Source organism: Carex rostrata, chromosome 1, assembly GCF_964058835.1.
Source record: "Carex rostrata chromosome 1, lpCarRost1.2, whole genome shotgun sequence".
Taxonomy (NCBI): Eukaryota; Viridiplantae; Streptophyta; class Magnoliopsida; order Poales; family Cyperaceae; genus Carex; species Carex rostrata.
In genome coordinates, this window is record NC_135918.1 from 493,596 (window position 1) to 520,288 (window position 26,693).

A 26,693-nucleotide genomic window follows, 5' to 3' on the forward strand; every position below is an offset into this window, starting at 1 on the left:
CGTCAATGATCCTTGTGCTGTGCACACTACACCTCATCCTTCAAATTATCCTTCCTAAGAATAATAAGTGCCCATGGTTTTTGAGTGCACTAATTAAGCGTCGATATTAAATTAACACACTATGAGGTTTGGTTCTATACGTACGACTGTGATCAACGTGTAGGGAGGAATGAATAGGGGTAACCCTATCGGGAAAACGTCTTAAAAATAGAGAGGTGCGGTCCACGGAAAAACCCTTCTCTATCAGGCGAAACCGAGCAAAACCCGCGAGAAAACCTCTTCCTTTTTTCGCTCAATCCAAGCAATTAAGAGAGAGGGAAGGAAATAAGGTACTAAATCATAACCCTAGTTCACCTCGCATGCAGATTTGCCGTGATATCTGGTCTTAATTGCTCTATTTAAGGGGTTGATGAGGAGTAGTTTTTTTATATGTTGTCTTGCATGGGCATTGAAGGTTATTATAGTCGACTCAATTTCTGGTATAAATTGTTGTTTTTAAATGTAATAGGTGCAAGGTTTCGAGTTCAGTCCCTTATCTAACGGATGTACGAGATAGGTTTCTGAGATCCGACTTTGATTCTAGTCTGAAATGAGTTCAATATCAAAGTCTTTATGTTCCCTATCTCGTTAGCAAATACTAAATACGAATTAAAAGGCTTAAAACTCAAAGCTGACCTCAACCTCTTATTCCCAGTGCTTACCCCCATAAATATGTATTATGTATTTTTTTTTTTTTTCTGTTTGACAGAACTATCAATTTTTGATTAATTTATGGGTTGTTTGTACATGTAATTCTTTTAGATTTTATCTAATTATTGAACTTTTGTGGTTTCTAAAAGGTAATTTGGTACTTCAGATAAGACTTTTTGTCTATATTAGAGGAAATTTTGCTTTCAGCTAAACAAAGAATGAATGTAAAGTTTTTAATTGAAATTTTATTTTTGACAGAAGCAGGTTCTAAGATAGTTTAACCTGATTCTTTCATATTTGGGGGTTTGTTAGAGATAGTTAGGATTTGGTATTAGATTTACTGTTTAAGTCATCATTCTTGTGTTTTGGTCTTATTCCTTCTTGGTACTCGAGGTTGGACTAAAGTTTCTTTTTGACTATTTGATGAATACCTGAATTAAATAGTTGCCTATTTTGCTGTACTTTTTCCTTAGAGACTGAACAATCAAGTGACATGAACAATTATTTCTTACTGACCTTCTATTTTTTTGTGTATTAGGATGCAATGTGATATTTTTAATTAGTCCATTTGGTGTGAAGTCCAAGCATATCATAAATAGTGCATCAAACTTAAATAACCAAGAATTATATGCAACATTTGGAAGTCTGTTGACATGAATCTGAAGTCTTTCATTGAATTCTTGTTGATGTTTTTCTTACTTTTGTGCCCCCTTATAAATGAAAGCTGAGTCTATTTGTCGCATTGTTATCGTTGCTGGTGTGGTAGTATTTGATTAGCTGTGCATTTTATATCTTGTCTTTTCTTGTGACTGGTCTTTTGAATTTATTATCTGTAGAAATTAATAATTTAGCATCCAAAATCCACTATGTACCTTCATGTTCTGGGATTTTTTTTTTTATTTATTTGTGTGAATTACTCCTTGTGAACCTACATTTATTTTTAAATATAATATAATATAATGCAATTTAGTGAAGCAGGATTTCTCTTTACCTGTAACCTTCTTTATTGCATGGTTTAGAATGGACCGGTACCAGAGGGTGGAAAAACCGCGAGAGGACACACCTATCAGTGAAAATGAAATTAGAATAACAGCACTTGGAAGGATGAGGAACTATATCAGCTATGCCTTGACCTTGCTTCAGGTCCGGCTCTCTGTTTTCTCTTTCCTCTTTATTTTATTATGACTCCTGTTATTTTTCTATGTTCCAAGTATCATATAACAAGATTTGAGTGGTTTATGTACCAGCCCTGTTTTTCCTTGACCAGTGCGGACTGGAACTTATGGTCAGAAAATGATTTGATGATGCAATAAAGTTATTCCAGAGCATCCTGTGCTATTACCAGTATTTATCATCTTGATTTTGGTTAAAATTTATTTTGAAAGCTGCAGTTTCTATTGTGATGGTCTTTTTTTCTCTAATAAAACATGTTCCTCAGTGGGTTTGTATGTATCTTGTGGTTTTACTGTTACTGTCGTGACTTTCTTAGCGTGTTGTAATTTAAACATGCTCACTAGGTGAACCTGTTTCTTTATGTTGTTAATGACAGATGTATATGTCAGTGTAGTTTATGGTGAGGTTCTTTGCGCATTTCTAGAAATTACTGATGGTTACAATTAAAAAATTATATTTATTACAGTCTATTTAGATGAAATCCTTCCATCGGCACCACAGATTTCTCATTATTAATGTACTGTACTGTATTATGTATCATTGTTTAAAAAAATTGTATACTTGATTTTCTGAATTCTTTGCTGCTAATTTAGGAGAAAGATGCCAACGAGATTGTTATTAAAGCTATGGGAAGAGCAATAAATAAGACTGTAATGATAGTAGAATTGATCAAGGTACAATATATCTTTGTTTATTTACTTCTTTTTCTGTTCTTGATTGAGCACATTACCTTTGCTTGTAGTATAATTATCTGATCACTATGCTAAATCTGTCAAATAATAAACACTTTTCAGAGAAGGATTGTGGGTCTGCATCAGATTACAACCACTGAGTCGATTGATATTACTGATGTATGGGAGCCACTGGAAGAAGGGCTTCTCCCGTAAGAATGATTGCAAATCTATTAACTTTCTGTGGATTTTCTGCATGTATTTGTACCTTTCTTTATATAGGCTAATGCTAGCTTCTATTCTGTTTAATGACAGTTTGGAGACAACCCGACATGTGTCAATGATAACGATAACTTTGTCAAAGAAGGAGCTTGATAATTCTGCTCCAGGGTAAGTAATGAGATCAAATAATACTTCACCAAATTGTACTGTTATGCTAGGCATGTTGATAATGAACTAATATCTCAATTTGCCGTTATCACTAACCAGCACGAGTTAACCATTTGGATTAACAAAAGTAAGCAATAAACCAAAACAATTTGTGTTTTCTCTCTCATTATATTGTGCAAGAGTAGAACTTTCTGTAATGAAATAGACAGTTTTCGTGTGTTGTTTAATTTTCTGGTGGCACCTCATTTTATGTAGGTACCAGCTACCATTGCCAGCTGATCAGGTTAAGCCACTTGCAGACTTTGATAATGAAGAAGGTAACTACTATTATGTTCCCCCTCTGCCAAAGAAAAAAGAAATCCTTTCACAGCCTAAGATGCCTGATGGATAGAATTGAACAGAATGGGAACTGACCGCCCATAATTTTTCCAAAATGCATAAATTATTAATTCTTTTCTTTATTTTGTTTAGACAATTTGGTAGATGTATACAAAATTAACTAACCCACAAGCTATTAAAATTTTCTCACTATTGACCCCATTCTTATCATAATAATGAAATTATGATATTTAATATGGATACTTGTAGAATGACCCCCATAGAAAGAATTTGTGCTGCTGACCCTGCTAACTTCAGTGCTTTTTGTATAATGTTTAGATGCTGTGGCAGCTGGTAGGGGAAGGGGGCGCCGTGGTGGTGGAAGGGGTAGGAGTCGAGGTGCTTCCTTTCTTTTCAATTTCCCTTAAATTATGCATTTCTCTCTTTTTTTAATTTACATATTTGGTACAATAGATTCTGAATTATGCTTACACATAAGTTCCATCGCATGCAACATTTAACCATATTCTTCAGTGTTGCCGTTTGCCAATAACATATGAACAATATTGTGATTATATTAGTAGTACCACATTCTAGTCTTCTTTACTCCAAAAAAAATTATCAGCAAACACAGGAAGTAGTTTTCTAATAAATCTTTAAAATAGGAATGAGCAATGGAATGGGCTATGATGGTGGGGAAGGAGGATGGGGAGGCAACCGTGGTGGAGGTGGTTATGGATATGGTCGCAGAGGAAGAGGCCGGGGAAGAGGTGGTCGTGGGTCCTACAGAGGTGGTAGGGGTGGTTATTACAATGACAATTATGGTGCCACAGATATGGTGAATGAACATGGTGCATATGATGATGGCGAACTCGATGTGCCCCCTCAGCCACCTCAGGGCCGTGGTAAGAATTCCACTATAATTTTTCAATGTTAATTTATCGTCCTTTATTGAAGTTTCACATATCATTCAGTATACATTAACAGGTTTAATACTGAATGGTATATGGATATTAGGGTTGCTTGCTTTTCTTTTCTTTTTTTTTGTGTGGATTTGATTAGGTGTAAGGAGTCCAAATTTAGCATGGAAGCTAATACAGCCTGAACACATCAATTTTTTAATATGCCACATTTATTGCCATTATTTTTGTAGGTCGTGGCAGGGGAAGGGGGATGGGACGTGGGCGTGGCCGTGGCCGTGGTCCTGGTCTTGGCCGTGGTGGTTTTGAAGCTGAAAACTGAAATCCAGTAAAAGATGGTGCTTTACTTGTGTTCTCTGAAGTTGTTATGAAATACATGCTTTGCTTGTAATGTGCTTGCAGTGTGCGATCTGAATGTTGAAATGTAATTTTGAATTAATTGACATGCTGTTGCCGGTGAGCCTCTTGACATGTGGTTTTGTAGCTAGGGTCTAGCTTTACCAATTTTACTGTTACAATCTAGCATTATTAAGCAGTTTTGAATGGTTAGTGTGTAGTAGTTTTGAGTAGAAAATTCTTCTGTTCATGATATCTGCTGGTTCCAATTGCAACGTCTAACATCTTGTTTGGTATACTTTGTGGATCAGCCTTTGTAGTGGTCCTTTTTGAGTCAATACCTAATTTGCAAGGGATAGGATCAACGTTGTGTTCGGACATGTCATGGCATGGGGTTACGTGTGTAATGAATGTTTTCCACCCTGCTTGAAGATTGGAAAATGCTGAGATCAACGTGGTTGTGTTCGTCGACTAGGTGGAATGTCACCTTCAATAAAAAAGGCATCTTCATCACTTTCTTCATCATCTACCTCCTCATGACACTGACACTGGTAGCGGCCAATGTTATGATGCGAAACAGGGACAGGTCATCGACATCAGGGAAAGAATCATGAAATATATTATCAAACACAAAAACTTGATGCAGAGTTCTTAATATATATTTTATCGGGTATTTATACGGGTATCGGGTCGGGTTCGGTTATGGGTTGGATAATTAAATGATACTCATATCCTACCCATTACAGTATCGGTTCCGGTTCGGATCTGGGTCGAATATTAAATTATTAATTTTGTAATTGTACCAATAATTTAACCGGTTATATTTTTTAAATCACACCCTATCCAAATTAATCGGATCCGGGTCAGTTCTGGGTCGGATCCGGTTCGGTTCCAGATCGGATTCGGGTAATCGGGTAAAAGTAGCACCTCTAGTCTAATCCTCTCTCCGCCGCCAACAGCACTGTCTCCTCTCCGTCTCCTCTCTCTCCGCCTCCTCTCTATCTCCGGCCATCTCTCTCCTCTCTACTGCCAGGTAAGTTGTTTAACCACCGAATTGATCAATTTTTCTGATTTTGAATACCGGTTGTTGTCAGATGCATTAAAATTACATCAATTGTCGATTTGGCATACAACACTGTTCGATTTTTCTGATTTTATTGCCACTGTCCGATTTTAGCAAGTCTGATCCTCTGATTTCTAAAAATTATTCCATTTCTGTTTTCCAGATGTTCCAAGCTGTAATAGTTGAGTAATTGAGTTTGATTTTGGAAGCTATATGGTGAGAAATGTGCACGGTGGTTTAGAGTTAATTACAAATTTTGGAAGCTATATCAGTTTCTTTGATTTTGGAAGTTATTTAATCACAAAATTAAGTGAAGCTTGCATTTTTGTTCTAAAATCAATTTCTTACAGTGAATAGGTAACATCAGTTTCTTATAGTGAATAGGTGAAATCAGTTTCTTAGGTGAAGCTTGCATTGTTGCATTTTCTAATTGATTTCTATTTATTAAATAGGTAACATCATGCAGTCTACTTCGGCTTCAATCCAGAATAGCATGGGCAGTACGGCCTCAAGCTCGTGAAATGATTCCGCACCATTGTGGGAATATGTGGTGACGAAAGAGAAGTCAGAGCTGCTCCTGGAGGTAATAAACCTTTCATCTGCAAGTTTTGCAAGGGATCGTTTAATGGGTCATATTCTCGAGTGTTGAGCATGGTATTAGAGCATGTGAAAAGGTGACAAAGGAGGAGGTTGGTAGGCTAAAAAAATTACAAGAACAAGCAGAGTTGAGGGTAAATGCGAAGTTACCTAAACAAGTCCCACTACCAAGTGCAAGTAGCCATCAAACAAGTCCCAATACCTCGGTTTCCATGGGAGTGAGAGAAGGAAAGAGGCAAAGGATGCCAACAGCTATCGAGAAGTCATATGATGTGCTACTCGAAATGAAATTAAGGAGGAGATTGCTAGGTTTTTTTACACGGCATGTCCCTCTTTTAATTTAGCGAGAAATCCCCACTTCATCAACTCTTATGTAAAATTGTCAAATAGTGGGATCAAAGGATTTAAGCCTCTCACTTACAACGAGCTTAGAACTACCCTCCTAGATAGAGAGAGGATTCACCTTGACCGTTTACTCGAGCCAATCAAGGACAATTGGGCACAAAAAAGCATATCTATTGTAACCGACGGATGGACTGATGTACAAAAAAGGCCTTTAATAAACTTCATAACAATAACCGATAGTGCGCCGATTTTCTTGAAGGCTATTAATTGCCAAGGTGAGGTAAAAGATAAAAATTTCATTTCCAACATGATGAAAGAGGTGATTGAAGAGGTTGGACCTCCAAAGGTGGTACAAGTAGTCACAGATAATGCCCCGGTTTGCAAGGCAGCGGGGATGATAATTGAATCCCTCTTTCCAACCATCTTTTGGACCCCTTGTGTTATTCACACACTTAACCTTGCTTTGAAGAATATATGTGCTGCAAGAAATACCCAAGCCAATCAAATTATTTATGATGAATGTAGTTTGATTAATGTTACGTTACGAAACTTTAACAATTAAATTCTGAATATCTTAAAAGCAAGAGTCGAAAATTGTGCTAATAAAATACACATTTAAACCTTAATTAAGGTTCCTCTAAATGAGTAAATTAAGTAAGAATCGAAACCGCGTCGGAATTTCGAAGTTCTGAACCTTTATAGGTCCAGTGCGTCCTCACTGGTGGTGAGTGCGGGTGACTGACCCGCACTGGATTCTGTTTTCCTTGAGTTGTTTTCTGAATTTCTTCTCAGTGCGTCCGCACTGAGAAATTCTGTATTGACTGAATTTTCCATAATGGGACTAACTACTGAGTGCGTCCGCACTGGATTTGAGTGCGTCCGCACTGGAGTATTCTTCTGTGTTGATTGAATTTCTTTCCAAAATCCGTCTAAGTACTGAGTGCGGGTGACCGACCCGCACTGAAATTGAGTGTGTCCGCATTACGCTCAGACATTTCCCTTGTTCAGTGCCGTTTTCATGAAAATTTGACTAAGTACTGAGTGCGTCCGCACTGGAGTATTCTTTTCTGTGTTTTCAAGCTGCCGAAAATTCTGCCAAGTATTGAGTGCGGGTGATCGACCCGCACTGAAAATGAGTGCGTCCGCACTCGTGTATATTTCTGTGTATTTTCAACTGCTGAAAATATGTTCCAAGTGCTGAGTGCGGGTGACCGACCCGCACTGAATTGAGTGCGTCCGCACTCAGGGTATTTTTAACCCTAAAACTCAAATCGAACCTTCTCTCTCTCCCCACAGCCCACTTTCCCCATTTTTATGTGATTTTTGCCCAAGAGAAGAAAATGAGCGTGAGAGCTTCCTTTCCCGCTCAAGCCCCGATTGTTGCAAGAAATCGAAGTTGGAACCGAGCAAGCGGCCGTGGATCTCTCCTAACTCTCCGATTCGGTATTCCTTTCTCTCCTTCTCTCTTTCGAAACCTCGAATTTTCTCGATTTCTCGGGTTTTCGTTTTAAACCTGAGATTTGTGTTCGAATTGCTCGTGGACTAGTTCCTCTACACTCCTTGCTTGTTTATTTGTCAATCTTTTTCCCGATTTCCTTCTGATTTGTGGATTTTTATTTCTAGGGTTTCGTGCCAAAACTGAAATCGGGCCTAATCGTGAATTGATTTGTTTAATCCAACCGATTAGACTTGTAATCGGTAGGGTTACCTCTTGATCTTGAAATTCTAGAACGTTTAACGGTTAATTTGATGTTTTGACCAAATTAGGGTTTGACCAATCGGTAAATCGAGTTGTTACGAGAACCAAATTGGTGAACTAGTAGGTGAATTGTTACCAAATTGAGAGTCTATATGGTCCAGAGGACCTAGATGGAATTGTGGGTGATTTTAGAGAAGGTTGGTAGAGAAATAAGAAATCGAACGAATTGGTACCAAAGGATAGGAGATTAGTTAAAGTGTAAGCCTAATATAACTCGAGTAAACCTCTCGATCATGAACCAAGGTTAAACCTAGTATACGTGTAATATAGGTGTAGGCTCGGTCGAGCAAGACTTCGCGAGGCAATTCGAGACGTCCGATCCTTAATTAAGCGGTACGCTCGTCGTAATCAGGTGCGGGATTCTTGGACTTGTTTGATACTTTATTTTCAGGAATTAAATTGTTTATTCGTTTGTCATGTTGAATATCATTGATTGCATCATTGAATTGTGTAAAGCATTTGCATAGCCCAATCAAATTAAACTCGAATTGATGTGACTTGAGTGATTTGCATGCTGGTATGGTTGTAGGTTGTGTCGATCTGTTATGATCTGATTTGATTGAAAATCACCACGATTTGATATGTATGTGAATGGATTTACAAAGTTAAGCACTTGGATCCAATGAATTTGCAAAGTCGGGCTGTATGCTGGCTTTGATTCCCAGGATCCTAATGGCCTTAGGTGAACGGCCCTCAATGTTTCTCAGTACCGGTTGGGACGAGGGAGGGTGATTATGTTATGATGTGTGAATTGGAATCGTGGGTGACTAGTGTGTAACGTTTATGGCTCGGTGGCATTTTCCTACATGTTAATGCATTTGGAAGGTCAATTGAATACTGCGAATATTGGAAACGATTCTAAAGAGAATTTTCTTTATGTGACTTGAACCATACCTTAATAAACGGTTAAGCCAAGCGATTACAGATGGGTGTCAGATAAAGGGTCCAGCTCGGTGGGCCATCTGTAGGTGTCAGTAACCCTACAGATGTGGGTTTGATAAAGAGTCCAGCTCGAAAGAACATCTGTAGTTGCTACAAGCCCTAATGAGTCGAGTTAAGCCAACTATGTGTTGTGTTTGAAATTCATCTTGGAAATTCCGTAAACTGTGATTCAGTTCGATTTAGTTGTTGTCGAGTATTGGCATTCTGTTATTTATGAATATATATACATCTGTTTGAATTGCTATTGCATGGGTTTCATTTTTGAATATGGAGTTTGATTGCAAGTCCAATAATCTAAACTGTGGCAAATTTCGCACTGAGAATTTATTCTCACCCCCACCCTCGGGTTATTTTACAGGTACTGGTGCGACTGATTCCGGAGAGGCACGCGAGTAGTAGGCCTTAGTAGCTTACCATTACATGACCCTAGATTCGTTTTGTTGTATAGATTTAGGGTAGGCCTCATGGTTGGTATCCGGATGAGATACTTTTGTTGTATTATATTCTGACCAGACTGTGTACTCTGATTTATATTTAGAAACTTGTTTTATATTGCTTGTTGTTTGGATTAAATTGTTAATTGCCTTGTAAGCATACACGGCGTTGTATGCTTACGGCGGGAGACTGTTACGACCCGTGGCCGCGGGGTGTGACAATTAATGTGGTTCATTCAGATGTGGTTGTCATCAAGAATTTTATTACCAACCACTCAATGCGGTTGCATATGTATCTTGAGTGTTGTGATCTCAAGTTACTTTCGGTGGTCGAGATGCATTTTTCCTCGGTAATTGTTGTGTTCAAAAGGTTCTTTCAAGTTAAGAGAGGGCTAAAAGAGATGGTTATAAAAGATTGTTTGAGTAATTATCAAGAGGATAATGTTGATAGAGCTAAGTTGAGTATGTTCTTAAGTAATTATCAAGCGGATAATGTTGATAGAGCGTTGGAGTAATTATCAAGCGGAGTTTTGGAAGAAAGTTGAGTATGTTCTTAAGTACACCGAGCCAATTTATGAGATGTTGAGAATTGCGGATACTGAAAAACCTTGTTTGCATTTGATTTATGAGATGTGGGATTCCATGATTGATAGAGTGAAAACCATTATTTATCATCATAAGGGAAAGAAAGATGATGAAGAATCAATATTTTTTAATGTGGTGAGCAAAATTTTAAACGAAAGATGGGCAAAAAGCAACACTCCTCTTCATTGTTTGGCTCACTCGTTGAACCCAAGGTACTGTTACACTTATATTTTACTTAAATTCATACTATAATGTTTGGCTCACTATATTCCTCTTCACTGTTTGGTGTCTAATGCATGTTTTTACTTAAATTTAGATCTGATTTTTTACTTAAATTCTCAATATTTGATGTCTAATGCATATTTTTTACTTAATATTTTTGTAATAGGTACTATAGTCCACAATGGGTTGATGATCGTCCAAATCATGTGCCTCCTCATATGGACGAAGAGATATCACACATGAGAAATCAATGTTTTAGAAAACTCTTTCCCAATATCGAAGAAAGAAGAATCGTGATTGGTGAATTTGTGAGATTCTCCATTTGTGGTGTCGGATTTGAGCATCATGATTCTATTGCGGATAGGGGAGAACTAGATCCGCTTGCATGGTGAGTTACTTATGGTGGAGCGGCTCCTATTCTCCAAGGTGTAGCTTTGAAGTTGCTTTTTCAACCGTTATCATCTTCATATTCTGAGAGAAATTGGAAAACTTATTATCTTATCCATGACACTAAGAGGAATCCAATGACACCCAAGCGTGCTGAGGATTTAGTTTTCGTGCATTCTAATTTGAGACTTCTTTCTAGAAAATCCAAAGAATATTCTGAGGGAGATAGCACCTTTTGGGATGTTGCGGGTGATGCACATGAGCCATTTGATGGTGCCGAGCAACTTGTCATTGCAAATCTTTCACTTGATGAGCCGGAGTTTGAGAGGATAGTGTTTGGAGATGATGTGTAATATTTGAGATGAACTATGAATTTATTTTGGAGATTTAGGGTCTAATCGGAACGAAAATATAAAAAAATTCAATTCATTTCAATAGAATAGAGTTCAAAAGGATTGATTTAGAATTGAATTTTAGTGATTGGATTGATTAAATTAAAAAGAGAAATTGATTTGAAAGCAAATAAAAAAGGTTATAATTTTCATTATAATTACAGTGTATGCCATTGAGAATTTCATCACTCTTCCCATTCGCATTAATTTTCACTCTCCTTCTTCCTCTATCCTTCCCTGCTTCTCAGTCCACCCGACAACTCATCAGTTTCCTCCCCTCATTCTATCTCTCCCCCTCTCCTTCTCCGTCTCCATTGCTCCCCAGCGCCGACACTCAGTCTAAAGGTTTTTTCCTCTCCTTCTCCATTGCTCTCCTGTGTCAACATCTAGTTCAAGAAGATAAGGGTAAAAGAGGCTTTTCACACTAACAAAACGAATTCTCCCCAAATACCATCGTTTTTCCCGTGATTTCTTCGCACGATTTGGGGCTCCTGAAATCTCGTCGAATCATTTCCATTCTCGTTTCTCTCTGCGTTCTGATCAGCATATTGGGAATGAATTTCGGTTCAGTTTCTCATTTGAGCGAGAAAGGACCATTCCGATCAGACCCTTAGTCTTTCACTTGTTTTGTTGGATCTTTAATTAGTTTAATTTGTTATGAACTTGTGATGAAATTAAGTTTAATTTTATGGACTTTGAACTTTATAAGTGTTGTTATGAACTTGTGATGAAATTAGTTTCGTATTTTTTCATACTATCTCAAAATCATAGGTGTTGTTATGAATTGCGGTCATTTTTATTAATATCCTTAAAAAAAATTAATTTTAAAAATAATCCTACATTTCATTTTTTATTAAAAATGCCCTAACCGCCAGGCCCACGGGCGGCCCAAAACACAAGCGGACCGCCCGTGGCTGGGGCGCTCCATACCAACTAGCGGAGCGCCCGTGGCTGGGGCGCCCCATGGTCCATTTTTTTTCTTTCTTTTTTTTTAGAGATCTTAGTATTTTGATTTGAATAATTTTGTGAAAAAAAAAATTTCTTATTTAGAGTGTATGCCAAAAAATAAAATATTTGATATATTTACGAAATGAAGTCGTAAATTTTTATAACTTTGATTTTTTTTTTTTTTTTGGTGAACTTTGATTTTTTTTATTTTTATTTTTTTGGTGAACTTTGATTTTATTTATCAGTTGGATATCACAAGTCTAAATATAACACTAATAAGGACTTGGCCTTTATTATGGTTTTTATAATATATGTATAATACACACACACACACACATACACATATATATATACATATACATATGCATATACACATACACATATACACATACACATATACATGGATGTGGCTAATTTGCTGCCGGCAACATTTCTGCTGGCGGTGCTGCCGCCCATTTTTCTATTTTGTGATGTCCAAACAACAAATCCAAACCGTTAGATGTTTAATCTATATTATAATCTACTTGGAGACCAAATTTTACATTTTTTGGAATTTTTTTACTATATATTAAGTAGGTTTGAAAACCGCTGATTTCAATGCTGCAGAAATTTGTTGAAATCAGCAGTTTTCAAACTAGCTTAATATATAGTAAAAAAATTCCAAAAAATGTAAAATTTGGTCTCCAAGTATATTATAATATAGATTAAACATCTAACGGTTTGAATTTGTTGTTTGGACATCACACGGCTAAATATAGCCCCGGCAACACCTCCGCTGAAATGCTGCCAGCAGCAATTTAGACAGACCCCATATATACATATACATATACAAAGCTACATATATACACATACTATTTTAGTAGCTCTAAACTACTATTTTGAATAAAGGTCAAGTCCTTAATTAGTGTTATATTTAGACTTGTGATATCCAACTAACAAATAATATTAGTATACATATACACATACACTTTTGCTTTGGTCCATACTACAATTATAATTTGATATTATTTAGTAAAAAAAAAAGGTAGAAGATTACAATTCATGCAACATATATATATACAAAGCCTTTTGTACATGCAATCCCATGTGATAAAACATAACATATACTCCTCAGGATCCAATACAATGTTTGTATAAAAGTTATGTCATTACCACTTAGTAACAATGTGATCAAGGTTTGGCCCAAATTGCCAAAATGCTTGGTTATGATCTAGTTTGGACCGAAATTTCATACAAACTAAGACGTATTAGATCCAACATATCAAAAAAAAGAGTATGCATGTGATCCATGACATGATGTCTCTTGGTTAAAGATCTCCAACATATTGCATCTCCAAATGACATTCATCAACATATATGTGCATACATAATAAAAAATAAAAATTCTCAGTTAAAATTTTCGTTCAAAATTATACGAAAATATTTATACATAAAATTAATTGAATCTGTATAACTTTTATACGAACCACTGAAAATCAATTTTGTAAAAAAAAAATTATTGCATATTATATGAATTTACGACATCACTTCATAAATATATCCAAATGTTTTATTTTTTGGCATATACTCTAAACAAGAAAACTTTTTCTTCACAAAATTATTTAAATCAAAATACTAGTATATGTATATCTGTGTGTGCGTGTGTGTGTGTGTGTGTATTATACATATATTATAAAAACCATAATAAAGGCCAAGTCCTTATTAGTGTTATATTTAGACTTGTGATATCCAACTGATAAATAAAATCAAAGTTCACCAAAAAAAATAAAAATAAAAAAAATCAAAGTTATACAAATTTACGACATCACTTCGTAAATATATCAAATATTTTATTTTTTGGCATACACTCTAAATAAGAAAACTTTTTTTTCACAAAATTATTCAAATCAAAATACTAAGATCTCTTAAAAAAAAAAAAAAAAAAAAGGGGACCATGGGGCGCCCCAGCCACGGGCGGTCCGCTTGTGTTTTGGACCGCCCGTGGGCTTGGCGGTTGGGGCATTTTTAATAAAAAATGAAATGTAGGGTTATTTTTAAAATTAAGTTTTTTTAAGGATATTAATAAAAATGGCCGGAGTGTTGAATTAATAATATAATTAAAATAATAAATATATAATAGCCGTGTCGTATCCTCTATTTTTGAGAATTACTTTGTCGCCGTACCCGTGTCGTGCCCGACACGACACCCCTACCTGTATCATGCAACATAGGTCGTACCCAGACATATAGCATAATGCAAATTATTTTGATTGCTTTGGTAAATGAACTACATATTTAAAATTATATTCCTATGTAAATACTAAATACATTGATGGTAAAAAAAAATTTGAAAATTGAAGAACCAACAAAACTAAAAGGCTCGAGATATTTTTACAGTGTGAATTTTGTGACTGTGGTGGGTTAAATGAAAGCAGATGTCTTTTATAAGCATCTCATCAGAAAAGTTGAAATGCTGAAAAAATCAGCATTTGTGGTATAAAATGAGATTTTGGTGGATTATTTTTTTTTAATGCTAAGGAAAATTATCGGGATAATGATTGCTCTCAATTGGATATACAAAGCCAAACCAACATGACAATATATATATATATTTTTAAAAAAATAGTGGTTGTATCACCGATTTCATTACGAAATCAAAATAGTAGTTGTATAGGTATTCAAAACGGAGACCTTAAGACAAGTACTATTAAGTCATATACTCATATGTTCATATTATAATATAGCAATAACAAAATATAAGTACACTACAAATCCAGCCAAAATAACAAGTAAATGTAGACAGGCCCTCAAAATATAGAAACACAAATGTGAAGTCTAAGTCACTCTAATTTTTTATATTTATTTTGCTTAATTTTTTTCCTTTTGCTTTCAGGAGTGTAAATAATAAATAGCTATCTGTAATCATAACTTTTTATTATTTATAAAATTTGTTGACGGCAACTTGCCGTCAACCATAAAAAAAAAGTCTAAGTCACTCTAGATCACTCGAAATAATGGAGTCAGCATCTTCCTCATTGACTTGATCATTTCCAAACATTCCATCCCAAACAACATACACACACCAACACCATCCATTCACTCCATTCCGTCTGAGCAGGTGCTTCTGTCCAGTAGATCTAATCATTATTCTCAATGCTTTAGTTTAGTAAATATGACCACTGCAAGCACCTATCCAGTAGATCTGATCACTATTGTCGATGCTTTAGTTTAGTGAATATGACCACCGCTCTCAATACTTTCACGTAGTGGATTTGATCACCGCTCTCATTGTTTTCGTCTCCTATATCTGATCATCGCTCTGGGGGTCTTTATTCTCCAAAATAAGTGGTTTGTTGTGCCTATTAGTTCTCAATTCTATTTGATTAAGTAGTTCTTAGTTCGATTTGAATTAATGTCTTCTCTGCTGCACAAGTCTATCAGAAAAAACAAGGCACAATATGCACACAAAAAAAACAAGGCACAATATGCACATAGAAAAAACAATCACTAATTCCTTATCATTACAAATAAGCAAGAATATATAATTTATATTCATATGATGTCATGTAGACATTGGTAAATGCCCCCGGGGGCTCAATCCGGACCGGACCGTGCCCGTGCCACAGGTATGCACGGGTATTAAACGGGCCGGGCCCGGTTTTTCGAAAAAAAAACTCGTGCATACCCGGACCGCCGTACCCATTAACCCATACCCGAGAGTTCGTGCCCGTGAACCCGTGTAACCGTACCCATTTTTTTCAAATTTCAAATTTTTTGAAATTCCCTCCAAACCAATACATTTTCACATAAAAAATAATATTTTAAACTAATTATATTAGACATGCATAAATTTATTTTATATAAAGTGACTAAAATATATAATTTAAATGACAATTTCATTTGCAATTTAATAGATATATGATATTTCATATATTTTAATGAAATTACTTTCAAAACGTCATATTGACAAGAATATTAATTTTTATTTGATCATCTCATAAATTAATTTCATATATTTTTTTTTAAACACTAAAAGCAATAAAAAAATTAATTGCATGAGTACATTGCTTTTTTTTTTGGATTTATAATTTACATATGTTTTAATGAATTTGGATTTATAATTTATTTATATTTCAATAAAAAAAATTATTTATATTTGATTATAACAAAAATTATTGAGTTCAAATATACAACCATGTCAAATAAATTTTAATTGGTATGAATTTGGATTTACAATTTATTGGTTTTCAAAGAAAAAAAAAAAAAAAAAACAGGAAAAAAAAACAGAAAAAATAGGAAAAAAAAAAAAACCGGACCGCCCGGCCCCCCTACCCAAACGGTCCTGCCCCCGAACCCGTGACGGGCACGGGTATTAAACGGGCAGGGCAGGATTTTTGAAAAAAAAAAAAATCCGTAATGCCCGGCCCGTTGTACCCGTGTGCCCATGATACCCGTGACCGTGTCTACCCGTGCCCGTGCCTGAATTTTGCCCGGACCGTTTACCAAACACTAATGTCATGTGAGTTCTTTTTATTTGTACTTGGTTGAATATTTGTAAAAACACTTGTTGACTTATATTATGTTTCAGGTTAATACTCTAGTAATACATATTGTACCCGGTACCATGTAACTTTTCTGATGTACTCTCCCTTGTACTTTAGTAAAATATATACCTATATACGGTTTGACCAAAGAGAAAAAATACTCTGATCCGACCTCCTTTTAGCAGTGTTATGAGAACCGGACCGGATCGGCGGTTTAATAAAAAAAAAATCGGACCCAAATGCCTTACCGATTTGGTTCATTTTAAAGACCGATTGTGCTGTTGAACCGATAAAATCCGGTTTAATAGACCGATTTTTCAAAAACCGGCTACTCGTTTTAAAGAAAAAAAACGCTTTAAACAGTTCAAAGTTCAATCTTTTACACTGTTACGCATTAAATGCGACATAGTACCAAATGAAAGGACTATTAGACCTGTATTCTTCTAAAAAAAGGAGTAGTAGGCCTGTACTGTACACAAGTCTGTGGCCTAGGTTTAAATTTTATTCATTTCACATATTTTATTTATTTTTATAAAATTTACACATGAAACCTTAAATTTTACATATTCTTAAGTATCAATCATGCGTATAAAATTTTGTGTGTATATATTTTTTTGAAACCTAACAATTGTTATTATTATATTATGTATTTTAATTGTCGTTATTTTTTTGTTGAAGTCCTTTTTCATTTTCATTAGGATATAATTTATTGCTATTACAAAATAAAATTCCTAGTACTATTCAAATAAAAATGAAACTTTTGGTTTGCTAAATTATTCCGCCTTAAAAAAAATACTCAGTCATCTCTAATAAAAACTAGTATTTTTTATTATTTAAATATTAAGTTTGAAATATATACACACACATATATATTATAATTTAGTCTTGTATTATATTATTTGAATATACGTTGTATAACAATTCTCATATCTCATATCTATGTGAATGTTTAAATAAACCAGCAATTGAACCGGTTGACCCACCGGTTCGATCAGTAAACCGTTGACTCAAAGCTTTTCCGAGGTGATGTCCGGTCCAGTTCTAATAACATTGCCTTTTAGGGTAGAATCTCGTGTACCCAGCAATACGTCAAAATATCACGTATAAAAAAGTATCAGGCATTCCAAGAAATCCTTAATAAACCACCGAATTTTTAGCAGTTTGTTAATAATCTAGTTCATCTAATACTACCATTACTTGGAGAATTTATCTTATCATACTCCAAGCCAGAATAGATCGCATGTTATATTGAGGCTTGTATGGGTTCCAAATGATAACTGTAAACTGTTACTAGATCCTATAAATTCTATTAATCCAAATTCAACAAAAAAATCTGACCTTTTATTTGTTCGCATGGGCTGCTAAAATTTAACACAACACTCGCTTATTTAATTTATTAAAAAACTTTTGTAGGTAGGGATTGCTTTGATTTTCACTTTTAAACACTAACAGATTGAATAAAACTGACCTCATTACCATAATCACTAAGCAGTAACTTGATTTCCAAAAGTACTACCAGCAAGAGCAGGACAAAAATAACAAATAATCCATGTTGTTTGTTTCAAACACAAAAATAGACCCTACAAAACTCGACCAAAACGAAATCTTACTCTCTGCTTAAAGTTTCAAGAACAGCAAACACCAATCTCAAAACAAAATTAAGCCTTGCCATAGTGTTTCTTCTTCTCATCGGTTGTCTGGAAGCGGCCATGACCGAACTTGGAAGAGGTATCGATGAACTTGAGCTTGATCTCCTCCAGAGCAAGACGTGAGGTCTGCTTCAGGAGAGACTGGCGCAGAGTCACCACCCTCTTCTTGGGCCCCACACAGCAACCCTTGATCATGAGGTAATCATCCTTCACAACACCATAGTGTGGGAACCCTCCCATTGGAGTGATATCCTTGTCAGTCCTGTATAAACACAGATGTTAGTGTACACTAAACAAATATATTCTTTATTTAATTAATTGCCCTCCCCACATTCACACTCCAACAAGGACAAGAAAAGAAACTGTTAGCCTAAACCAACTTAAAATGTGAAATAAAGCTTGTGGATCTATAAAAAAAAAAAAAATCCAGCAAGAAACAGATCATAAAAATGTTACCTGTCGAACTCAGTCAAGGCCATGTGAGACTCATCACCACCCTTGCCAATCTTGTAAATCTTCTTGTTCATTTCAGTCCTGTGGTGGTATCCATTCTGACCAGCACGTGCCACAGTGTATGACACTCTGGCAGGATGCCAGGCACCGATACAGGCAACCTTGCGGAGACCCCTGTGGGTCTTGCGGGGGAGACGAGTAACACCCCAACGAGTGACCACACCCTCATATCCCTTACCCTTTGTTACACCAATGATGTCAATCATTTCATCCTTCTGGAAGATAGCATCAATAGGGATCTGTTTCTCAAAGAAACCATAAGCATAGTCAACCTTTTGTGCAATGCTCCCTCCATTGACCTGGATTTCCATCAGGTGTGCCTTCTTCTGCTTGAGCCCCTTCATCTTCCTGATCTGTAGATAGTAAAACAAAGATGCAGGTTATTATTCAGATTTGAACATGCAATGTAATCTTTAAATAATATTTTACATGAACCAAATAAAACAGCAACTACAAAGCAAAAGGCAACTGAAATGGTGTTTTAAAAAGTTCGATTCTAACCTGAGTGTGCGCAAGGACACGGATGACAGTAGCATACTTCTTCATCTTCTCAAGCTGGGCCTCAATCTCCTTCTTGCCATCCTCGGATTCATACTTCTTCGAGTACTTGAGGAAGGCACGCTTCTTGCTCTTGTACCAGTTCTTGTAGAACCTCCTCCTTAACTCCTCACTCAAGTGCTGTGCCCACACTGTATTTAGTGTTCGCAAGCCACGGGGTGTCTTGATGTAGCCAACCACACCAACAACAACCATTGGTGGTGCCTCGATGATTGTCACAGCCTCGCAGGTTTCCTTCTTGTGCAGCTCTGTGATACAAATAGCAAGGTAACTCATTTGCTTGAGCATATACAATGTCAAGTAACAAGATAACTCATGTTCATTCCAACATATTAGGACCTAACAATTTGTAATGACTAGTTAAATAACATTCAACAGATTAAAATTTAACAAGTTCAATAAAATGGTGGCAATTCATACTCACTACAACTACACTCAAAAGGTAACTTTCCTTTCAAGAAAATCACCTAGTATTTAGGGAACAGTTTGTATAGAAAACTAGATGAACACATCTAAAATTACAATATAGTAAAACAAGAGACAAAAGCATACTTGATCCAGGTTTCTCGACCTCACGAACAATGTGGGTCATACCAGCCTTGTAGCCAAGGAAGGCTGTCAGCTTGCATGGCTTTGTAGGATCATCCTTGGGGAAGCACTTCACTGAAGTCAACATTGGCAAAATGTTAGCACCAAATTTCATAAAAATAAACAGCCAAGTACCAAGTAGAACAAATACCCAACTCACAACATGTATTTTTCTATATAAATATTTGATTGTTGCAATTCAAATGGATCTACAACTGATTTTATATCTACATGTTACAAAAGTATATACAATATTAGTTCTTTGTTCAACTTATTCAGGATAACCTACAGCATTACTAATTCTAGCACAAAAGTCAATCTTATTTAAAAATATTGAAAACATGCTGTGAAATTCTTTCAAATTATATGATCAATCCTGAAATTGAAGTCAATCTAGAAAAAACACAACAGGTAATATAATGTCGTTACCCTTTCCACGGTGACGGTTAGCTCTCTTCCTTGGAAGGAAACCAAGGGAACCATGCCGTGGGTGCTCAAACTTCCTATGAGACATCTTTGCTCACACCTCCTCTTACCTTACAATAAACAGATAAGAAGTCGGAAGGGGTCAGAAGAAACAGTAATAAGCTAAGTTATACTAATAATAAAGAGGGAAATGAGACTGATATCCAGAACTACTAGTAAATCTATAACGGAATACTAAGTTTTTGCGTTTCCTGAGCTGCAAGTCTCATCCTTCGTTTAATACCAGTAAATGCAACAATTCAGAATAATTGCAATGTGTTTATTAAATGAATGGAGGCTACTAGATCCTATAAAATACTAAACTATTCCACTATTCGTATACAATGTTATACAGCAATAATTAGTGCCTGAACTAAACAGATACACACATACAAATTACATGACTGAGCCTGTAGAAGAAGATTTATGATTGTCTAAAAACATCCAATGTGATAATGTCTACCAACGAGCTGGTAGAAACCGAGATTAAATGATTATAACAACTAATAGACGAAGGAAATGAGAATTATCGAACAAGATAGAAAATCAAACTTTGATGATATAAATAAATATAAAGAGATGGAAACGAGATTACAAGCGCGGGGTAGGTTTCGGGGAGTACCTGGTTGTGTCCCGGCGGCGTAAATCTAAGAGGCTCTCGCATAAACCCTAGCTGATTATATATATAGACTGTACTGGACGCCTTATTTCGAAATGGACAGAAATACCCCTTCATTTCTCGGGGGAATAGGGATCATCGTCTTTTACGGGCTTTAAGGGAGTAGCCCATGTTTGATCCGGGTGGGGCTTTTTTGTTTGTTAACCGGGCCTAGTCTGTTGAAGTTTAAGCTTGTCAATGTTTCATAAATCCACGGCAATTTGTTCCCATCGAACCCTTTTTGTTTGTTAACTCAGGACCGTAAACGAGCCCAGTTTACCTGTTCCAGAAGAGCGTAATCGGAGAGAGAAAGGAAGGAACGCGAGTACTGTAGTGAGGAAAACCCGGAGGAATACGCTTTGCAAAGTTACGAGATTTGTACCCTCCAAATCGAGGTGTAAGTTTCACTATAGCGAGAGTAGCAGCGCGGCACTCCTTCCCTTGCTCTTCGTACTAGAGTTGTGGAGCACAGCCTAACAGTTCCAGTGATTTCTTGTTCACATAATTTATAGCTCCCCTGTTGTACAGAGAAAATTTAACATACTTATTGCTACTAAAATTACAAATTCCGACGGTATGTCATTTTTATCTTTTTCTTATTTTTGATATTTAGTAAAAAATGAAATATGCAAATCGAATTGGATACTGGTTGAATAGTGAAAAAACCATATTCGTATTTAATTTTTTCTTTTTAATATGGATACGGATTGGACTTGATATTTATTAAAAAATATAAAAATATTATTAAATAAATTAAAGTTTATAGTATTTATCTAATTATAATGTTGAATAACATAATTTTTTTTCATAATATATATTAAACTATATTGTATATATCTACTATTCTGATAAAGATAATAAAAATTTAAAATCATATTTGTGTCTATATCCGCAAAGATATTCAAATATAAGATATCTGTATCTAATTTTCTAAGACCTTGATAACAGTCCCTGCACTCCAGTCCCCAAACTACCATAAATGTCTTGGGAGATCGCAAAAACTCTAGCGCTGAATTTTTTTTCTAAAATATTAATATTTATGTACGAAAAAATTTATACCTACATACGGAATACATATAAGGTGAACAATTTTCACCTAAATAATAGTCCCTCCAACCAAATTTCTCAAACGTTCTCGCACCATAACTACCATAACTTCCTGGGAGGACCGCAAAAACTCCAACTCTGATTTTTTTTTCTAAAGTATTAATATCTATTCACGGAAGTATTTATTCCTTTGAGGTGAACAAAGTTTACATAAATAATTCTCCCCTACCAAATCTCTCAAATGTCCCCGCACCATAAATATATGTCAGGAGACCACTCAAACTAAATGGTGGGGGGTGGAGGCCATACACGTTTCTAAAAGTTAATCTTGCTATAACTATCTGGAGGGGCAACAAAACTTGAAATTATTTTACATATGGTACTGGGTGACATCTGAAAGTATTAATATCAAGTATTACATGTATTTTTAAAATTATCACTGAGTTACTATTTAATAGGTTTGCCACATTAATAGACACATTAAAGGTAAAATTATTTAATAACCACATTAAAAGGTAAAATTATTTTTGGTGATATTGTATGTGCTCATGAAGTATCACGTCAGATAAAACAAAATAAGATTGAAGGTACACTTTTTTCCATGTTTACTTTCTAGTGAAAATACTTCACGGCTGGGAATTTTGGAGATAGCTATATATAGTGGTTAGATAAGTTTCGTTGTTAGAGGTGCAAACGTATCGAATATTATTAGTCAGTATTTGATTCCTTGTTTGATTTTTTTTTACTGATTTGGATATTCAGATGCATAAAATTTGTAGAATTGAATACGGATACATAAAAGCTTTATGTGATACAAATACAGATACAGTTTCATTTTATGAAACAGATACAGATATAAATATAAATAATTATTCGTTTTTGTATTTTTTTTTTTAAATGTTCATTTGTGTGGATGCATATCCAATTATCTGTATTTGTACTATATTAATTTTTCAAATATATGTTTGTGTCGACACGAATACATATACATATACCAATTATCAATATCCATATTGTTTTATTCATTTGTTTTATAATCGTACATTTTAAGAGAGAAATATTATTTTTTCTGGTATCTTTTGATTAAAAATATGACTATTTTTGTTAACAAGATATATATTTTTGTAGTAATTAACATAAGAAATTTAATATAAAGAAAATATTTTGTTCACCATAATGATTGAAAATTCAAACTATATTCGTAATTCATGTTATTTTTATTTTTTAATAGAAATAATCTATTGAATAATATGTTATTTTTTACAATTTTAAATTAGATATTCGAGTTATATTGTACATGTGTAATATATGATTTAAACATATGATATATATTGTACATGTTTAATATGTGCTTGTATCTGTATATGTTTAATATCTGATCAGTATCAATAATTCAATATCCGTTTAATATTTAATTTGTATCTAAAAAATAAAAATAAGTATGGACTATACTACTGAATTGATTCGTTTGCAAGTTTGCAACCCCAATCGTTGTACGCAATTGATTAATGGCCATTAAACATATATTTAATTCGTTTGCAAGTTTGCAACCCCAAGTCTTAATTGGGTTGTCGAGTTCGATCGGGTCGTATCGTTATAATTAATTTTATTTTTCTTTTTCTTTGACTTGATCCGGCCAGACTCCTGACTCGAATAAAATTAATCATTTGACCCGAATTGAATTTGATTCGAGCAGGTCATGACCAATTAACCCCATGCATGTAACTTCATTACTAATTTATTCATGCACCTTAATCTTACATCAATATCTAATTAATCTTAGTTAGTGGGTAAAAATATTAATTTAACAAAACACAATGAAATGAGTCCGATTATGTCAAATATTCGAGACCTGTGCACAACCCATATAACCATCCTGTACTTCCTCATTAGGCCGGATCGGATCGGATCGATTATTTGTCGACTCCGATTATGTCAAATAATTATTATGTGTGGTATATATAAACACAATAATTCAGATGTAAATAAGTTTTATGTTCAGTATAAATTTTTTTTATTGTCAAATCTTGATATTAACTGCTGAAATTTGAATGTAAGCGTAGGCCTTATAGTGTTACATAATTCGAAAAAATTCCACTTAAAATGAAGATTCTCATGATTAGTATAAATAGATAATTTGTTTACTAAAAATAATATGATTAAAAGAGAGAGATATGGGCAAAAAATATTATTTTAACTTCTTGTTGGTTACTTAATTAAAATTACGACTCATTTCCAATAGGCTCTGACTACGGGTGTAAACGAATCGGATATTATATGATTTCGTCTGTATTCGAATATGAAAAATTACTTAAATTATCCGATCTCTATCCGTATTCGAGACTATCTAAAAAATTATAACGGTTAAGGATACGGTAACATTTTTAACTATCCGTATCCGACTGTTTACATCCGTAAACCACAACAAATGTACTCTTTGTTATTAAATTGATTTATTAAATTACATATTCATACTAATGATTTATTAAATTGCATATACATATATATTTTGATGAATAATATAACACTATGACATAATTAGTGTCTAATGTTTTGATAATATGATATATGTTTTTTAATCAACAAACTTATTATGAAAAATATTAGATCTAATTTATGAATGAAAAAAATATATTTAAATGTTGATAGTATGATATGAGAAAAATTATGATATGAATAGTGACTAATATTTTGATAATATGATATACGTGTTTTTTTTTTTTAACAAAAGTGGGTATCCCCACATGTTTCATATAGAAACTAAATGTTGCAGTTCATACAAAAGACAATGAGATAATTCTCATCGTGCAAAATAAAATCATACTGTGAAAGTTTCAACAGAGGACATATTACAAAACAACTAGAAATAGCAGATTGGGAAATAACAGACATATTCTAAGAAACTAAGCGTCTGTAGAAGCAGTGGTATAATCCATATAGAATTCATCAGAAGGTATAACAGAAGATGTGGTATGAGAATCTGATTCAACCCTGTCTATCAGGAAGTTTGAAAGGTCCAACTCCCTGTATCCAGGTTCTACTTCCGCTGTATCCAGAGGATTGACCTCTTCTGGGGTATCTGGTGCCAGAAGAGGAATCATACTGTCTACCTGGGTCAAATTGTAAAATTTATTGACAAAATTAAGGTTAATTTAAAGTAAGTTTCATCATTTTTAATTTTGCACTAAAAGGAAGCTAAGAGATTATAGCAGACATGCACTAGCTAATGATGGAATAGAAGTATTTTCAAAGCATATTTGATTCCTATTTAACCACAGCATCCAAAGAGTAGCAGCCCGTAAAAGTTCCACTAAGCAGATATTTTCTTTAAGGGGAATACAACAATCTAAGAACGTACCAAAGGTCCTCAATAGTTTCACAATTAAAATAGAATCCATTATGATTAGCTATCCATAACCAAATTGATTTAGAAAAAGAGCAAGTGACTAACAGATGGCTAATGGTTTCAAAATCTTCACAAAATAAATAAGATGTATTAACAGTCCACCCTCGGTTTAACAAATTTTCTTTTGTCAAAATCCTATCTTGTTTTAATAACCATAAAAAGACCTTTATTTTTAGGGGTATATTTGCCCTCCAAATGGTTGTAAAGGACATATTTTTAATTCCCCCATACTCTAACCATTTGCATAAAGAATATACTGTAAAATTTGCTTTTGTCAAAAATCCTATCTTGTTTTAATAGCCATAAGAACACCTTTATTTTTAGGGGTATATTTGCCCTCCAAATTGTTGTAAAGGACCTATTTTTGATTCTCCATACTCTAGCCATTTGTATAAATAATGCACTGTAAAATGACCATTAGAAGTCCATCTCCAATTGATTAAGTTAATCTCCAATTGATTAAGTTAGATCCTACAGTAGGGGTAAAGGAAGTACAATGTATTAAATTATTCCATTCAGCGAGTAAAATCTCAGTAAGTTGTCTATTAAAAGTTAAAATTAACTGTGAAGTTAAGGAGAATGCATTAGCCACATAAATTGTTGGATTAAATCTAGCTTGAAACAAATTGGGGTACATATATGATATATGTTTGTAATCAACAAACTTAGTATGAAAATATATTAGATCTAATATTCATATCCGTAGCATTTAATATATGATCCGTATCTGTATTCAAAAAATTATAACAAATAAAGATACTGTTTGACCACTATCGGATTTGTATCTGACCGTTTACACCCCTAGCTCTAATGGTTTGCCAGTGCAAGTAGATGGCCCAGTGAAGCCTATAAAAGAAAAGGAGACTTTCGAAAGCCCAGCCCTATAGTTTGGTGGACGTACAGGAGAAGTTCACATTAATTGATTTTTTGAAATTGTTAATTAAGTTGATCTTTGGTCAAAATAGATCGTCTTAGTCTCAACAGTACACTGATATATACGTGGTTGTTTTTTTGTTTGATGTAGCTAGCTAGGGGTGAAAACTACTCGGATACGGAGCGGGGAGAGAAAAATTTTCGGATACAAATATAAATAGGGATAGAGATCTAATCGCAT

At 34.7% G+C, this 26,693-nt stretch overlaps 2 protein-coding genes and 1 pseudogene across 3 annotated transcripts; 2 read left to right on the forward strand and 1 right to left on the reverse strand.

Moving 5' to 3' along the window:
• The first annotated feature begins 213 nt into the window (after nucleotides 1–213).
• Nucleotides 214–4,736, forward strand: LOC144550602 (uncharacterized). The gene is made up of 9 exons (XM_078298605.1): nucleotides 214–329; nucleotides 1,710–1,833; nucleotides 2,457–2,537; nucleotides 2,658–2,746; nucleotides 2,850–2,924; nucleotides 3,180–3,241; nucleotides 3,582–3,641; nucleotides 3,908–4,147; nucleotides 4,396–4,736. Exons 2-9 carry the CDS (start codon nucleotides 1,711–1,713, stop codon nucleotides 4,482–4,484), a joined length of 819 nt encoding a protein of 272 aa, XP_078154731.1. The 5' UTR covers nucleotides 214–329; nucleotide 1,710; the 3' UTR covers nucleotides 4,485–4,736.
• A 1,634-nt stretch (nucleotides 4,737–6,370) lies between these two features.
• On the forward strand, nucleotides 6,371–11,217 carry LOC144564195 (uncharacterized; annotated as a pseudogene).
• A 6,907-nt stretch (nucleotides 11,218–18,124) lies between these two features.
• LOC144550574 (large ribosomal subunit protein uL3z) lies at nucleotides 18,125–21,218 on the reverse strand. Of its 2 annotated transcripts, none has more exons than XM_078298579.1 (6): nucleotides 21,091–21,218; nucleotides 20,433–20,539; nucleotides 19,968–20,078; nucleotides 19,359–19,663; nucleotides 18,801–19,210; nucleotides 18,125–18,606 (listed from the first exon to the last, which is right to left on the reverse strand). In XM_078298579.1, exons 2-6 carry the CDS (start codon nucleotides 20,515–20,517, stop codon nucleotides 18,354–18,356), a joined length of 1,164 nt encoding a protein of 387 aa, XP_078154705.1. In that variant the 5' UTR covers nucleotides 20,518–20,539; nucleotides 21,091–21,218; the 3' UTR covers nucleotides 18,125–18,353. The 2 variants fall into 2 exon arrangements, with proteins under 2 accessions (XP_078154705.1, XP_078154711.1); XM_078298585.1 differs by having other exon boundaries at nucleotides 21,064–21,112.
• Nucleotides 21,219–26,693: the final 5,475 nt, after the last annotated feature.

Excerpts from the sequence above, each read along its gene's own strand:
- LOC144550602 (XM_078298605.1), top strand. The coding sequence starts at position 1,711 with ATGGACCGGTACCAGAGGGTGGAAAAACCGCGAGAGGACACACCTATC. Across the intron at positions 2,747-2,849 it reads CTGGAAGAAGGGCTTCTCCC|TTTGGAGACAACCCGACATG; the intron begins GTAAGAATGATT and ends GTTTAATGACAG. Across the intron at positions 2,925-3,179 it reads CTTGATAATTCTGCTCCAGG|GTACCAGCTACCATTGCCAG; the intron begins GTAAGTAATGAG and ends CATTTTATGTAG.
- LOC144550574 (XM_078298579.1), bottom strand. The coding sequence starts at position 20,517 with ATGTCTCATAGGAAGTTTGAGCACCCACGGCATGGTTCCCTTGGTTTC. Across the intron at positions 20,079-20,432 it reads TAACCGTCACCGTGGAAAGG|TGAAGTGCTTCCCCAAGGAT; the intron begins GTAACGACATTA and ends TGTTGACTTCAG. Across the intron at positions 19,211-19,358 it reads GTGTCCTTGCGCACACTCAG|ATCAGGAAGATGAAGGGGCT; the intron begins GTTAGAATCGAA and ends TACTATCTACAG.